This window comes from Ictalurus furcatus, chromosome 25 (genome assembly GCF_023375685.1).
Source record: "Ictalurus furcatus strain D&B chromosome 25, Billie_1.0, whole genome shotgun sequence".
Lineage (NCBI taxonomy): Eukaryota > Metazoa > Chordata > Actinopteri > Siluriformes > Ictaluridae > Ictalurus > Ictalurus furcatus.
The window spans coordinates 1,160,001-1,177,990 of record NC_071279.1 but is presented as its reverse complement, the minus strand read 5'-3'; the positions used below and the strand labels follow the sequence as shown (position 1 = coordinate 1,177,990).

At 39.0% G+C, this 17,990-nt stretch overlaps 2 protein-coding genes across 2 annotated transcripts; both read left to right on the top strand.

The window, feature by feature from the left end:
- Positions 1–327: 327 nt before the first annotated feature.
- Positions 328–3,184, top strand: foxf2b (forkhead box F2b). Its single transcript, XM_053614250.1, has 2 exons — positions 328–1,674; positions 2,617–3,184. Exons 1-2 carry the CDS (start codon positions 753–755, stop codon positions 2,823–2,825), a joined length of 1,131 nt encoding a protein of 376 aa, XP_053470225.1. The 5' UTR covers positions 328–752; the 3' UTR covers positions 2,826–3,184.
- A 4,851-nt stretch (positions 3,185–8,035) lies between these two features.
- Positions 8,036–10,156, top strand: foxc1b (forkhead box C1b). The gene has a single exon (XM_053614846.1). The coding sequence runs from the start codon at positions 8,522–8,524 to the stop codon at positions 9,794–9,796; it is 1,275 nt and encodes a 424-aa protein (XP_053470821.1). The 5' UTR covers positions 8,036–8,521; the 3' UTR covers positions 9,797–10,156.
- The last annotated feature ends 7,834 nt before the right edge of the window (positions 10,157–17,990 follow it).

The following is a 17,990-nucleotide window of genomic DNA, read 5'->3' as shown; positions in this document are numbered from 1 at the left end:
GTTCTTCCAGAAAAATCACAGATAAATTCAGACACACGCAGTTTATGCCTATTGAAGAGTAACACACTTTTCACTAAATGGAATTCAAATTCAAACTCAAATAGAGCACTAGAGCACAATTGAATATTGTAAAAAAATATTCATGAATATTTCACAAATGTTCAATATGGTGAAAATAGTCCGATTATGTATTGAAAAGTCTGGGTTTTGTGCTTGACATGGCTATTTGTCTGTCTGCTGTGTGTTTGATAAATGATGAAGCAGTTTGAGAGGGTGGTTAGTGGGGGGTTGTTAGTTGGGCGGGGGGGGGGGGTAGTTAGTGGGGGGTGCGCCGGACGAAGGCGGAGTAGAAGGAGGAGGGAAGCTCGAGCGTTACTGAGCGTTCGGCTCCCGAAGTCTGTTTAGATGAGGGGCCTTGGGCATTGTCGATTTCTTTCTCAGAAAAGGATTATGGATATCCTGTCCAACACTGAACAGCAGCGCAGCACAACTAAAATCCTTCTACATGATAACGATAGGAATCATACGATAACGATACGATGATGCAGGTCTCCCTTTCTGACTGTTCAGTTTTAAACAACGAATATGAAGACATGAGACACCAGTTTTAAAGACTGACCTTCGTGATCGAAAGATTTAAATGAGGTCAGTTAAAATAAATAAATCTGCTAGTCATCGCTGAAGATTGCCTAGCCTCCTGTGTCACCGGCATTGGCCAGCTGTGCTGAACTTGAGCTTCTGCGTTGAAGAGAATGACCACTGAGAGCTCTCTGGAGTCCACCAGCCCCATGAGGACGGGTTCGGCGTCAGATGGGATGCATCCCGGATTAATGGACACTCCGACTGCCTTTGAAAGCCAGGGTACTGAGCCAAGCAAAGGAAAAAAGAACAACTCGGGATTGCGGCGTCCCGAAAAGCCACCCTACTCTTATATTGCGCTCATTGTGATGGCGATCCAGAGCGCACCGACAAAGCGTCTCACTCTGAGCGAGATTTACCAGTTCCTACAGACGCGGTTCCCTTTCTTCAGAGGTTCTTACCAGGGATGGAAAAACTCCGTTCGACACAATTTGTCTCTGAATGAATGCTTCATTAAGTTGCCCAAAGGCCTGGGGCGCCCTGGAAAAGGCCACTACTGGACCATAGATCCTGCGAGTGAATTCATGTTTGAGGAAGGCTCCTTCCGGCGGAGACCGCGGGGATTTCGGAGAAAATGTGAAGTCTTGAAGCCCATGTACCGTATGATGAATGGCTTCGGGTTCACTTCCGCCATTTTACCCCAGAACTTTGACTTACAGTCTCCAACGTGCCACGCTAATGGCTACAACCTAGACGTGATATCAGGATCTGTGTCTGGTGGCGGGTATGACGCCCTGAAAATTGGCCACTATGGACACATGGCGAACTGTCCACTACCAACAAATGGAAACTATGGGGCAAACAGCAGTAGTCCAGTCTCCTCTTGCCCTGCAGGCAGCTTGGTTGAAGGTCATTCGCAGTATTCTGGGACAGCTCACCACTGGCCTTCACCTCCTTACCTAAAGCGCACTCCTATTAGCTCTGGTAGTCCAGGGTCCTCTGCACAACAGCAAAGTACAGCATCGTTATCTTCATGCTACTCTATGGAGCAAGCCTATCTGCAGCCGAGCAATAGACACGGTGCAGACATGACAGGTATATGATCCAGACAACCTTTTTAAAAAAAAAAAAAATCATTCACATAAAAAGACGCACATGACCTGATCCTAAATTATATGCAAATTTAGCCAATGCATCATTACTTGTAATTAGATTTTAAAATGATTTGTTATTAAGGAAAAGTATTTGGGCTGGGCATGCAGCATTCAGCTGTAATTTAGAAACCGTTTATCGTGCATATCTTTCAGTATATGTGAATAAACCGGTTTTAAAAGGCCCACTTTAATACTGCGCTTTCTATTGTCGGATGTCTTTAGTGTCTTTACAGCGAGTTACTAAATTAGAGGCATTTATTTTGTTTTTGTAGTCTACAAACGGGGAAAACTTAGTAGAACTATTGTAAGGTTCCTTCTCTCATTCATTCATAACCCAGAACCTTGTAATGTCACGAATTTATATCTTATTTTGTGCGCACTATAAGCAGATCTGTTACCCAGCGAAATGCACAGTGCTTAATATTTTTATTTCTGAATTCATATAGGTTTCGTTGTGCGATTGTTGGTAACTACTACCCTATCAAAATAAATTTAAATTTTCTGTGCGCGAAATAAAAATAATTTCTACAGCGCAAATTCCAATATTTAGCTAACATCTACCCTGCTACCCTGTTAATATATATATATATATATATATATAATTTTATTTTATTTAATTAAGCTGATACGGTGCATTTCCATTAATAACCCTGTCGTTTCGATTACTTTCTGCTCATACTGCAGGAGTAAAATGAAATTTTATCATCACGTAACCCCGTGCATATGTCTGGTTTTTCATGTAGGTATATTAGTTGTGAGTTCACCTGAATTAAACACAACACAGCCGAGTTGAGTTTTGACTTTTTAAAAAATATATGTTAATAGCGCAAAAAGGCTACGTGTAGTTGTCCACTTTTGCATTTGTTTGTTTGTTTGTTTACAGTGGGTGTATCTTGCTATCAGGCCCATTCCACTCAAGTGGATGAAAGGAAAGACTTTGTGTTAAACTTCAGTGGAATCTCATCTCTCCATCCGCCTGCTAGTGGATATTATTCTCATCACCATCATCAATACAATCATCATCAGCAGCAGCAGCAGCAGCAGCAAAATGTTCAGAGTGTTCAGCAGGACGTCAAGCCGTGTGTAATGTGAAGGAGTTCATCAAACCCAGTATTAAAATACCCAGTCCAACATATCGTCCAACATACCCAAGCCAATAGATCAGTTTATTAGCAAGCACTCCGTGGTTATTTTGTTGGTGTTTTTATTAATATTATTATTATTCTTTGACTTGTCCATTGGGGGTTGAGTCATTGATGTCTATAAGGCTGCTTTCAGGTAAACCTGTATTATGCTATAAATATTCTGTTCTGTTCTTTCATGAGTTGCCACGTGTGTTCAGGGCAGGGGAACATCGAACTGTACATAGCAGGAGTTGAGTGGAGATCTCCTATCCAACGATTTATTATTTCAATTTGCCGTCTAACTGTATATTCTATAATAAAAATGTAGCGTATAAAGAAAAGATACGTCTTCTTATTATTTCTTACGTTTTATTATTATTATTATTATTATTATTATTATTATTATAACAAAAAATATGACATTTAACCTCGGATTCTTAATGATGTAAAATTGTACTCTTATAATAGCCTACTAGTTTGATGTCGGCCTACTCATTAATAGGCTACGTGTAGTTTCGAAGTTCTCGCTTGATAAGCCAAATATGATTTCTTCACCTGGAAGTTTCTAGGCCTATACAAAGCAGTCAAATCAACCTGTAATGAAAAGCTGAAATAACGGTAGCCATTAGAAGCTATTCCTAAAAGAGACACGCCATGTTTTATCACGTTATCTTTGCCGATGTAACAGGAAAAGGCCAAAATGAAATCTTAGGCCTTTGTTAAAAACTTGCTTTGATCTTTAGATATACATCGTGCATCAGAAATTTACAATTAGAAGGATACAAGGGTTAAATCCCGGAATCTTGCGCTAGTATACTTTCATATTTGGAGTCACTTGTAGCGAAGGCCTTTAAGTAAATCCACGCGTAATGAACAAACTGTGATGCTGCGCCGCCATCTAGCGGCGAGATTTTATCACTACTTTGTCACACTTTATTGTGTGTTTTCTTTTTTCAAAATTGCTAAAATAATTATAAACTGCCACGGTAGTACAGTGGCAATTTTACACTGGAGCAAATAAAGATTAATTAAAGATTAATTAGTTAAAGGAGTGTTTGTGTGCACATTACTGCATGGACTTTATTCATGTTCTAAACAGAAACATTTTTTTTTTACCAGTTCTCTAGCCTACATGGTATCAGTAGGCTACTTATAAACTTGCAGCTTCAGTAAGGTGGCATGCAGGCATGCGCTGAAGTCCAAATTCCTATTGAGCATGTAATGCCCTCCATGCGCGCCCAAGAGGCACACCATAGCAGTGTTCAAAATGGCATATTTGCACAGTGAGTATAGGTCTCCTTACACAATCGGTCAGTCAGGAGGAAAAAACACGTGTGGGAGCATTTCTCTCAGAATTAAGTTAGACTGCTTCTTATTAAGTTAGAATGTGTTGATTTTTGGTGATTAAAGCCGAAACAATGCAACGCATACCAGCAAAAAACAAACAAACAACAATTTAGACATTATTTTGGAAGTGTAATGCAAACTGGAACCCTTTATGAGAACCAAAAAACCTTTAACTACACAAAAACTCCCTGAAGAACGACTAAAGAATCCTGTTTGTAAGAGTTTGTGGTGATAAATCGCACACAAAGAATTAACCACAAATGTCTGGAATTTAATAAATTTAATTCAAATAAAAAATTGTGAGTAGCATTTAATACGTCATGTAAAACCGCATATTATTTTATGCGCACACTCATGCACATGGGGATTTCACCGGCATTTGGGATGCAGCCTGGACTTTAGCAATATTATACTGCCGCCTTGTGTCAGACAGATGTAACAAAGATCAGCTGAATCCCGTCAGTCAAGTAAATTTTATTTATACCACATTCGAAGACAAGAAATGTCAGCCAAAGCGAATTGACTCCATATACTTCTTTTTCATAGATAATAAAAGTGCTACAACTGACCTGCGTTGCAATCATCCCCAGTCTCCCCTACTGTTTAATCGTTCAGAACAAACTGTCTTAAAAAGTCCAAGGCTGCTAAAGGAGGAAAAATATGGCAAAATATGGTGTAACAAAATCACAGACCAGCCTTCTATTCTGCTCCTCACACACCTGAAATTAGACCAGTGTTTCTTAACTCCAGCTATGGAGAACAAATGCCTGCATGTTTTTACATTTTCCCTAGAAGTGGAGTTGAAAAATCTCTGTCTAAAACTATCTGGCTCTGGCTTATTTGGATCTAAAACACAGGATCTGGCTGAGGGCTCCTTCTGGATTTAAAACTAATTGTCTAACTGATGATATCGAGAGCTGAAAACAAAACCATACACGGTCATAATTAGCTAAAAAAAAAAAAAATTATATTATAAATGATAAAAGTCTAAAATGTAAAGGTGTTCATACATACCTTGCGTCATTAGCAAACCCTTTTATCTAACGCAATTTTCAAAACTTGAAGAATATACACTCAGAAAAAAAGGTGAAATGTAGAAGTCTTACTGGTTTTTCTGGGAGAACAGCGTTTCCCTATTTGAAAGGGTTTCAAACCAGAATACTTTTGTGAAACTGCATAACCCTTAACTAAGAAAAATGGCTTGGAACATGGAAAAAGTCATTTTAGGGTAAAAATGCTGATATGAGAGAGGGGTTTGAGTCTAACAGCGCCTTTACCATCCAAAGAATGTTAAATATTTTAAGATTTTGTTTCTGACGTAATGCAGATTATGTTACAAATTACATAACGTGGCCTATACCTACTTATAGACAGATAGTTGGTCAGGCACTAGACTATATCAAGCACATACTGAGGTAGCCTACATATTACAGAATTTTGTTCGCAACAAATGATTCCTTGAATAATCACTTATTCAAGAAAATATAAGCATCATCATCATCATCATCGTCATTATTATTATTATTATTAGTGGTAGTAGTAGTAGTAGTTTATTATTAGTTCATTTATTGCTTTATTGGTAAATTGTTCAAAGCAAAAAGGTTGAATACCACAGAGGTAAGTACCTATATTTGAAGAAAAAAATTATATATATATTTATATATATGATAATTACCCAGAACATGAATTTAAGGGTCAAAACTAAATGGAATGATGTCTATTCAAAAAGAAGACGAACAGAGGTAGTTTTGTCTGCAATTAAAGGACATTAGGGATTATAAATTTACTAATACTGAATTAGCATTTTACTATTTATATAAAATAATTGGTCATTGCGAAATGAATTTAAAGATCGAAAAAAAAATCATGCTGTGTGTTATGGATTATTCATAACATGCACATTATATTTAAATTTTAAAATATAATAAATATAATTAAGAGCGAATAAATAGGTCAACCAAAGCCAGAAATCTGCTTCCTGCACAGCAGCTAGAAGTTTAAATTAAAATCGAAACGATGAAAATTAAACAGTAAATCATTCAGACATCAGAACTACACTAACACGAGAAGCTTGCTCCGATGTTCTAGTTGATCTGTGATACTCACGTTCACAATGTAATCCATGCCACTGACAGTATTTTCACCTTATTCTAAATCTGAACATTACAAGTCGTGTTTATTTGATTAAACTTTCCAATTACTAAACACGCCAATAGATATAATACAGACTCTGTTCACCACACATACTCTATTCCAATAGAATCGTTAATTTGCATAAAAACGGATATGAATTGCATTCTTTTAATCTTTTTAGAAGGCACTGGGAGATCTTTGAGCCAAATATCCAGCTATCCAGAGATTCAGCATCGTCATTTAGTCCAGATGTTCTTATTTTTAGCGCGTGCTATAGCCTATGGCCAGGTTTCATAAAGCAGAAGGCGATTAAAAATGGCACATGTATAACCGCTTTTATTTTATTTTTTTTATTTTTTTATTTTCACTTTTTTACATACATCTTATTTTTCTATATTGCTTATATTAAAAATTATATATGCCCCCACGAGGGGGCAGCCAATGACAGAGCGGACTTCCCGACACGCACAGCAGCCCTAGACTAATCAATTTCTTGTTCAATAAAAGCAAATGCGTTCTTAAACACTCGGTGGGTTACAAAATATAAACTAAACAAATCTTTTGCGCAGCATTCCGTTTAAAGAGTGGTTCTTATTCAAAATGATGAGGTTATGTTGAAGATAATCAGAAGGCGCTCAAGAAGCAAGAACCAATATTTTACAACTTGATAGTGTTCTCTTTCTTTCTTTCTTTCTTTCTCTTTCTTTCTTTCTTTCTCTCTCTCTCTCAATCATCTTTGAAGAATACATTTAAAAATAAATAAACATAGACGTAGTACTAAAGATGTCGGATATGGCAGAACTTAGATTAGTATTAGAGTAGTATTATATCGAATACTACTCCAGAGTATTAGTAGTATTAGAGTATATTAAAAGGTAGTATTAGATATTATTAGACTGTTCATTACTGGAATAAATAAAAGTATGGATTGGGTCGAAATCTCTTAGAAATAGTTTCACGATTTGGGGCTTATAATAACTATATCAACCCATAACTAGATTGAAATCAATACATAGGCTAATGATGTGCATTGTTAAATATTTCCCTTGCTCATGCACAAATAAAGCCATGAAGATAATCATTTGGCCAATAGGTCAACCGTGTCTGCGGAGATCATTTTAGAGTCCTTTCAAATAATGTTATCATGGTGTTGAACGAGCACAATCAGGCTACAGTCAAGCGACACGACAACCACAACTGTCATGACACAGCATCTGAACCTAAATCTTTGAGAAGCATCAGAGTTCAAAGGGAATCCATCCTCCCCTGGGCAGAGGTCGGTAATTCCAGTGCAACAGCCATATAGTGAAACATATACAAATATATTGAAAATATACAGGATGCTTGGTATGATATATTGTCAATATAATGTGTATAATATATAATATAATATAAACATTGATGACTACAGCAGTTTTTGGGAAACAAGTGCAAGTCCAGATGAGATGATCCACTGCAGCTGGACTGCATGTGTGAAATTAGCTGTAGAGACAAACAGATACCCCGGTTGTTCACACACACTGCGTAAAACTGCCACCTCACACTTTTTCCCCTCTCTAATCAGTTAAACTGAGATGAGATTGTGAATACATGAATTCTCACAGCAGTCGGGAGTCTGTGTAAACCTTATTACATTTTTCAGGTTGTCGAATTTTATCATTCTTCTATCGTAACTGTATTTATTTGAAATATCACCCAACCCAACACGTGTGCGCGCATGAACTGTTTTGGTGTATGCATGCCTTCAAACTTAATTAAGTATCCTGCCTCCATGGACTGGGTGAAAAGTGCTCGGATCGTGCAACTCCATAAACAGCTCTGAACGCCCATTGGACACGGGCTGCCTTTTGGGAGGAGCACTCACACAGCCAAAAAGCCAGAATTATGTTTTCGGTCCAAAAGGTTTCTCTGAAGTGACGGAAAGTGCGGGAAGTTCATAAATGTGTCTCTTTTCAATGACTGATACACGTTTCAGGTTTTTTGAACGCAACGCAAAACCAACAATCCCGCGCAGATTATCTCTCGACTACAAGTTTCTAGAAACAGCACATCCGAACAGCTGAAGAAAAAGCGGACACTGTGAACCTTTGGATGATTTGAGTAAAACTAGAACGCGATACGGAGAAGAGCTGGAAGAACTTTGGCCAAGTCCGCGCGCGCTAGTACCGTGAAGTGAGGGGCACAATGCACGCTCGCTACCCCGCGTCCAGCCCCAGTTCTCTGGGCGTTGTTCCCTACATCGCGGGCGAGCAGGGGTACTACCGGGCTGCCAACGGCACTGGCTATACCGGCATCCCAGCGCCAATGAGCATGTACTCTCACGCAGCGCACGAACAGTATCCCGGAGGCATGGCTCGCGCCTATGGCCCCTACGCGGCCACTCAACAACCCAAGGAAATGGTCAAGCCTCCATACAGCTACATCGCACTGATAACGATGGCCATCCAAAATTCTGCGGATAAAAGGGTCACACTGAACGGGATCTACCAATTCATCATGGACCGCTTCCCGTTTTATCGGGAGAACAAGCAAGGCTGGCAGAACAGCATTCGCCACAATCTGTCGCTCAACGAGTGTTTCGTCAAGGTGCCGCGCGATGACAAGAAGCCGGGGAAAGGCAGCTACTGGACTCTCGACCCAGACTCTTACAACATGTTCGAAAACGGCAGCTTCCTCCGCCGGCGGCGCCGCTTCAAGAAGAAGGACGCACTGAAGGAGAGAGAGGAGCGCGATGTATCAGGCAAGGAGGCCCGGGCCCAGGCTCGCGAATCTCAACAGCCAGTCAAACTCCGGGACATAAAGACGGAGAACGGAGCTTGCACGCCCCCGCGCTCTGGCACCCCAGCCCTCGGTTCCGTGACAAAAACCGAAAGCCCGGACAGTGGCTGTGTGGTCGCGTGCGACGGGAGCCCACAGACGCAAACGACACAACAGGCCTTTAGCATGGATAACATAATCGCAGGTCTACGTGGGTCACCGCCGCAGTCTGCCGAGTTGCCCGCCTCGCGCGCTGCTTTGCCGAGCTCGGTGCCTCTTGCTTATTCGCCCCCCACGCAGCCGGCGCACTACAGTCCTCCCTGCGGCCAGCCGGCCGTCTACCAGTGCGACATGTATGCTGGTGACCGCGGGCACGGCAACGAAGCCTTACCGGATTACACGAGCGCAACAAGCGCAGCCGTGTCCTCTCACGCGAGCCTGAGCTCGAGCCAAGATAACCAGCACGTGCAACAGAGTCGGCTCGCACCGTGGTACCTCAATCAGAGCGCAGAAGTGGCGCAACTAGGCGCGAGCTATGGAACACAACAACCAAGCTTTCACGCAGCCTTCGAGGCACAGCGGCTCGCGCTCAACTCCTCACCGGCGGCCGGAAGCGACGGAGGCTGTCAGACACCTTTCTCTGTCAGTCAGCCACTGTATCGGGCCTCGGGAACTTTTGTCTACGACTGTAGCAAGTTCTGACCAAATATCACACGAGCCAAAATGCACACTTAATTTGGCCCACAGACTTGCATTTCAATCCCAGTTTAAATAATTTAATGCAAAGCCTTGAGCCAAAGAGCGGTGAGTACAAGAGGCTGAAGCAACTCCGGACTGAAAGGCCTGAAAAGGCGTGTAAGATTTCGTTTTTCCGGACTCGCCTCAATAGGACTTTATATCACTAGATTAATTTATTTCATTAAGAATTAGATGGACCAACTTTCAACCAAATGTTAATCTTATTTATATGATACAAAACCGAACCTAACTGTGTACAAAATTTGCGATTTTTAAAAATACTCGAAATATATTATTTGTTAAATAAATTCCTTTCCTGGCTAAGTATAACGATCGAGTGATTTATCGGGTTTGCTTTCACACATTCTGCGGTAACGCGCCGAGAAGGTTGTGTTGTGTACACTGTGCACGATTTACAAATCTCATGTTTTCAGCTGTCAGTCTCACCACAACTAGCGAGACAAAATGTAACAGAAATAGAAGCGTTATCACTTTTATTAATTATTACTTTACATAAAATCATGGCACCAGCACAAAACCCATCAGAAAGCAGACGTCAACTATTATTATTATTATTATTATTATTATTATTATTTGTGTAGATACATTTATATTACTCGGCCTTGCTATTCTTATTCTTATTCCTATTCTTATTCTTATTATTCCTCTGCTTATTATTATTATTATTAGATGTGTGTAGCTACATTTATATTACTCGGCCTTGCTCTTATTATTACTACGACTAACGTCATCACTATCACCACCACCACCACCAAAAAATAAATAAAATAAATTAATAATAATAATAATAATAATAATAATAATATATCTAGAACAGTTTGTTCCATTGGTAGCTATTCTTTATTTATTTAATACGGACTACAGAAATTACAATGCCCAATCAAACCCCCCAAAGAATTTTTATGTTGGTGTGACTCGCAAAACATGCGAAGGTGAAGCTACAATGTCGCTTACAGTGATATGCCTCCAACAACCAAATGTACATGTAAAGCGTGACAATTCGAATTAAAATCGGGCTAATAATGAACCAAAATGTAATTAAAAGTAACGGTTAAACTTGCTTAGACTCGGGTTAACTTGGGTTAAACAAGGCACGTGTGTAAACCTAAAATCTTAAGTTATATCCCACGAATTCCTGCTGAATCACCAAGCCACCGCATTTTTCTTATGTGGGGACTGAATGTAATTAGCCCAATCACATGACTGGGTCTATTTTTAGCATCATGGCCCAATGCAGCTCGCAGATGCTCTGCGCCCTGTGGTCACATCTGAACTTCATTTTTGTGTTATTGTACAAACTTTAAACAAACCGTGACATGTAAAAGTAGGCTGCGATTACATGCTAAGCACAGGTAATTGGACAACATCAATAGCCAATCCGATTCCGTTATATCCAACTGCATAAAAACCCAGAGGAGGCTGCGGCACTGTGACTTATTTCCACGGCGTCACGCGCGCTTTCCGCTTGAGTGCGCACGCGCACATTCGGATGCTGTTAAATTGTGTAATCTGCCGCTTAATTTATAAAGAGGTTTAGAGATGAACTGCATTGTGAAACAAAAGAAAGGCAGACTCAAATGTGTTTCGTTTTTGTTTCACGTGTTTGCACAGAGTCGAGTACCAAATACAGTGCAGGTGAGCGAGAGGGCAGTGACGGTGGGTGTTTGTTGTGATCGTTGGAGAGTTTTAGGCCTGAGTGTTTAAGCGCGAGGGGAACACGACACCGTGGAGAAGGCCCTCGTGCCAAACGCTCTCGGGCCACATGCTCGCTCAGTAAAAGGCCTGAATATCAGTGCAGCCTGGTGACGTTTCCTCAGTTTTAATTGAGACAAAAATAATTTATAGACAACTTTAAAAAAAAAAATTAATAAAAAATTGGTCTGTTTGTTAGTTTTAGAAAATAAAACATTTAAATGGAGGTTTTAGATCATATAGCCGAAAATCAACGCGCCTTGCACCTTAGAAACGTGACCCGCAGTATGGTAGATTACTTTAATTTTTATAATAAAATATTGTTAAACAAAAACACATCATCACCAATAGATTATTTCCTAACGTTAGACAACCCTTATTTCTCTCTCGATATCCACATGGTTAAGACAGTACAGCGCGCGCTACTGTAACAAAGCCACCTCTTTAATTCACTGCCCCTGAGGTGTAAAGTACAGGTGTGCAATATCCTGTAAAACAAAGGTTAAGGCAATGGAGTAAAATTATTTATTTATAAATACGTTTGAGAACCCAACTACTACCTTTTTACAACAGGCCTAACTGTTAAAACAGTCCTGCCGTGATGGGCGATGTCCTTACACCTGGGGTTAGAACGCAACGATTACACCGGAATAAAAAACTGTAGGGGGTCAGGGATTATTTTCGCCTAATAAAAATGTTTATTTGTTTATTTATTTATTTTTTTTTTGGGGGGGGGGGGCTTCAGAAAGATGAAATAAGTGGGTATAACACTACTTATTGCAGTGGTCGTGGATTAACAAAAAAAAAACCCGGTTAATTTATGAATTTCGATTTTAAAGCTGCTAGCTATTATTCCACCTACAACTAACAGTAATAAAGAGGTGCATTCTCATTTATCTTTACAGACAGACAGACAGGGATAGATAGATAGATAAAAATGCGTGTTATCTAAATAATCAACTGATCCAGGGGGCGTGTCGTGTTTTACTGGGGTTTTTTTTAACGTCTATTAAATATTATGCGATTAAGAAATTAGAAATGTGGTGCAACGGCCGAGACAAAAAATGATCTAAAATCAACAAACCAGTGTGAACAGATAGAGGCACTAAGTTAACATCGAAGACAAATTTATACGAGCCCTAATTACACAGGAAACACTCGCAGAGGATTTCTAAACACTAGAACTTACTCGCACTTTATTACTGTAAGGTTTGATTTCAATAAGCGCTCAAGTGATTAATGATGAATTTGGACTTAATTAGGTCTGAGCTTCATTAACAGCTCGGCTGTGGGCTCTTTAACCAAACTCAAACACAGCCGTTCTGGTAAATCTGGCATCAGGAGAGAAAACCGTTAAACCCGAATAATCCGTTTGGCGCCGTAGAACCAAACAAACAAACAAACAAACAAACAAACAAACAGCGTGAATACCGACTTTCGACTAACATCTGTACTTCACTGTTCATTTCATGTTATTATTTTATTATCTCGATTTTTATTGTATTTTCCCAAGTTTTTCTTTTTCGTTGTTGCCCCTAAAACTATATGTAATTTATTGGCTACCTTAATTAGATTTTTTTTTCTTTCCTTTTTTTTTGTGCGTAAAATCTCAGTAGGTGGCATGACCTTGAGTATGTGTGGGTGTTACAGACGCCAAGACAGAGTTTGATATATTTAGGATAATATTACGTATGTAGCCTAACTATGTCTGGGGGTTTGGCTTAACTAACTATCGGTTTGGTTTCATATGAAACAGAATTCACTGTCATGTGTCCAAGCACCAGGACTGACACACAGAATCTGAACACGCTGTGCTCTGCTCTGTGGCCCCTTGCACCTGTGTGTGTGTGTGTGTGTGTGTGTTTTGCAACGTGAACATAATGGAATAGCGCTGGTTTTTGTCGTCTGCTTCTAATCAGGCCTGCACACGCCAACTCTGTTCTAAATCGGTTGCTTAAACGGAACCCTACAGGCTCGAGGTGCCGTCAAAAGCCCATAAGCCCTTGGCCTTCTAATTGAAGAATGGAAGAGACTCAAAGTCCAATATTTAAAAAAAAAAAAAAAACCCTGATGTGAAACACGTCTTCCAAGAACTTGGAGTGCGAGTCTCATGAGAGACACACCGTTTAGGAAACGTGTTATTAGTCTACCCACTTATTGTTACACAGTTGAGTGCAAAAGTTTGAACACCCTTAGGGCAAAAAGAACATTCAGAAATTAGTTTCCACGATGACATTTGGTGTGCTGGGTTTTAAAGATCATCTTTCGTTATCGCAAGTAACATAGCCTATTAAAAAAGGCCAAATGATGTATGTTAGTAATATAGTAGGCTGTTATTCATACTGAAAAATATCTAAATGATAGCAGATAAATGTTGGAATCTCCCTTTCTCAATGCGATAAAAAACATTTTATTAACTTCTTTTTTAACTAACCTTTTTTTTCCCTGTTCAATCTTGTTATATTTATTTAATAATAATATATTTTTTTACAGACAGATATTTTTCAGTTTTCATTTTTTTTTTTCTCTACAGAAACGGAGTGATATAAACTTTTGCACTTAAATTTGTTTTAATTCATAGCAAACATAACAGAAGGCGTTGACACTGGAGACATCATCCCTACGCTTTACAGGACAGTCATGGAAACTTAAACAAGCGACCACGAAGCTGTTTGCGTGTAAAGAAACACAGGGTTATGTGTAAAAAACACTGAACACTGCGGGATCACTTCACTCTTCGGTCTTTGGGGTATTGAGGCCGTTAGGTACCGTTATGGCTCCTGGTTCTGCGCGAGGTGACGACACTCCAGAGTCCGAAAAGTCAGGAACATGAGAATACTGGATATGGGAATATAGGATACAAGAATATAGGAATATGCAAAATCCGGGAAAGAAAAAAAAACATCATCATCACTATCCAGCGCGGCTGAGAAATGCGCCGAGCGTAAAGATGAACTGAGCATATGTTTTAAATAATAAATACAACATGAAGTAGTCTAGATGTAGCTTTGCTCTATTTGGTTCCTGACTTGTCGCCCTGTAAAATATTAACCAGTTGACTTTGGGATGGTACTTTAAGGTTTTACGGAGCCTTTTAGCGCAGGTAGGCCTATTTTTATTTATTTATTTATTTATTTATTTATTGATTAAAAATTTTTTATGAACACAGTCCAGCTATTCTAAATATCCTGCTGCTTATTTCAGTGTGGTCGGTTATATTTGTCCTGTTTATTACAGCCATAGAGATTTATTTATTTATTAATTTATTAATTTAAATCCTTGGGTTTTCAACTGACAAAACACATTAAGTTGAAGTTGAACACATTTTGGCCTTTACTTGTTTTCGCGTTACTGAGATTTGGGCTAAAACCATTCATTTCCTGTGATCGGTCAAACAGGCGAATAACTGTGAATAACAAACATAATAATCGGTAATATTTAATAATAAATAGAATAAGTTTGAGGTGTGATTTCCACAATAAACTGCGAGAGCCACTGCTCTGAGTGTAGGTTATACCGTGTGTACCTTTAGATAGAGGACCAGGGATTTAGTGCAGATTTAAAACTAATATATGTATTCTGTACACAATTTACTCAAAGCACCGCTGTTTTTTTACTAAGATTACATTTATATTATGTTAACGCTGTACCTCTATAGTATTATTATTATTATTATTATTATTATTATTATTATTTTACAGCATTAGGTTCGAGCATCTGCAGGTAAAATACCACAGGTACTAATGCTACGTCCAAAAGCAGAGCCGGGGTTTGACAGGCTAGTATTTAGTGTGCGGTTTTGGACGTAGCTCAAGCGGACACGCATTTCCTTCAGAACACAAGGGCGTGATTGTGCTCGCAGGCAGGGGAGCGCGCGGGGGGGAACGACGAGGCTAGGTGACCCTCCGGTAACCCGAGAACACTGGCACGACCCACGGTTTGACGCCTTCAGTCCTAAATGTACCGCTCCAAAAGCAGCCACGAGGAAAATTGGGCAGAAAAACAACAACGTTCAGTGTCCAGTCTCTGGTTCTTCGGGTTATTCCTTTGGGGAAACCCTTACTGATCCTGTGTAGAACCCTACAACAGTGTTGTCCATCAGAGAACCCCTTCAGGAAGGTCGCAATCCCTCATTATCCAAAGAACATTTGAGGTTCCATTGTGTGTCTATTGTGTCCTTAATTTTATAGAACAATTGAAATTGGGCAAATTGTTTACACTTTATCTCAGACCTATAGAAATGATTTTCCACGCAAAAAGTAAAGCCTGTGGTCTCGAGTGGAGCAAAGAAAGGCATTAACATGGGAGTGTACTGGAACTACTTTCTCCTGGTAGCTAATGGTTTGTGGTTTAACTTACTAATATGTTTATATTTTGGAAACAGCCCCAACTTAGTTTTCTTTCTATCACGGGCATGCACAAGAAAAATAATAACTTTGGAACTGGTCTGGAGGGGGAAAAAAAATAAAATAAATAAAAATAAAAAATCACAGCACAAATCTTTACAGCAAGGCACACACTTACTGTTTAGCCATGCGATTCCCTGATTATTAAGTGCAAAAAGATTCGCAGACTATTTCCCAGTTTGTTTACTGAAGTACCACTAGGAATGTAATTTCAATTCAGAATAATATGAAGTGAAATGATAAATTCTACAAAGGTCAAGAAACATCTCTTTACACTTTGTAAAAATGCCTGAGCAGTGCAAAAAAATACAGTTCAGAAACAGTGCCATGTCCTCCTGCTAGCCCCCAAATCCACCCAGCTAGTTAACTAGAAAAACTAGATAATTAACAACAACAACAAAAATAATGTCTTAGCAGGGTTTTCGTTTCAGTCTTGATTTAATCTTTGGAAACATAGAAAAATATTTATTTTATGGCATCAGTCTAAAGACCCGATTTTCTTTCTTAGTACACTGTCAGAATGCCAGCAACATCTTACACATTACTGTGCGTCTCAGTCCTGTAATGTGTTTTAATATCCTTACAGCTGTAATCTCACTTGTGAGCTGATATTTTCTCAATTTTATGCAAATTAGGGATGACGCGACAAATCCATTCCATTGGCTGGATCGATTCCGCTGACCAATCATATGACGCGTGCAAAACGTTTTCGGTTCCAGCTATCTCAAATTTAGTTCCTAAATTCCAATGAGCTTTTAGGTACTGCTTGACTCAAAGAAAAGACGGAAGAAAAACGTGCAACTGTGATTTAATCTTATCCCGTTTCATACTGACGTCTTATTAAACGTGTACAGAGACGTTAGGAAGAAACATAAAGCTTGTAATGAAGTAGCAGAGATAACTGGTGTTCCTGGAGACTGCTAATCTGCTAATAGCCTGGCACGAGACATATACATCAAACAGCATATTTTCCCACACTGATCAGTTCATCATTTAACTAATTAGAGTATATATATATTATATATACACACATATACATATATATATACATACATACATACATACACATATATACACACACACATATTATATATATATATATATATATATATATATACACATATATATATATACACACACATACATATATATATATATACACATACATATATACATATACATATATATATATATATATATATATATATATGTGTATATATATATATATATATATATATATATATATATATATATATATATATATATATATATATATATATATATATATATATGTGTGTATATATATATATATATATGGTGGTGCCTCTGGTGAGTGTATGTAGTTATACAGTTAGTATTTTCCCCTAAACCTTTTTTTAAAAATTTTTTTCTTCACTTTACTAAAATAGTAGAATTAATTTTAAAGACAAATAAATCATCATTGTAGTAAATGTTTGCTATACATTTAGGCTACTAACCTTTCTCACTGGAAATGAACAGGTTGGAAGGACGCTCTGTATGCACACGAGACAAACTACAAGTGCCGCGAGCGACTTGTGACTCAGGAGTGTGAACGCAGGGACACTTACTTTCAGTCACTGCTTTATCCTGGTCATGGACCTGGAGCCTATCCCATGAACACTGGGTGGGAATACATCCTGGATGGGTTGTCAGTCCTTCACAAGACACCATGCACACAAACATTCACACCTAGGGGTAAATTATTTTAGCCAATCCATATACTGGCATATTTTTTGTGAGGTCGGAGGAAACCCATGCACAGGGACACAGGGAGAACACGCACAGAAACTCCACATAGACAGTAACCGGAGATCGCGATTGGACCCAGGACCCCGGAGCCTTGGAAGCAGTAGAATATATTTATATGCACTGTCTGGCCAAAAGTATGTAGACACCAGACCATCATACCCATATGTGCTTGTTGAACATCCCATTCCACAGTCGCCTCCCTGTCCTTTTGCCATTATAATAACCTCTCCTCTTCCAGGAAGTCTTTCCACTAGATTTTGGAGCGTGAC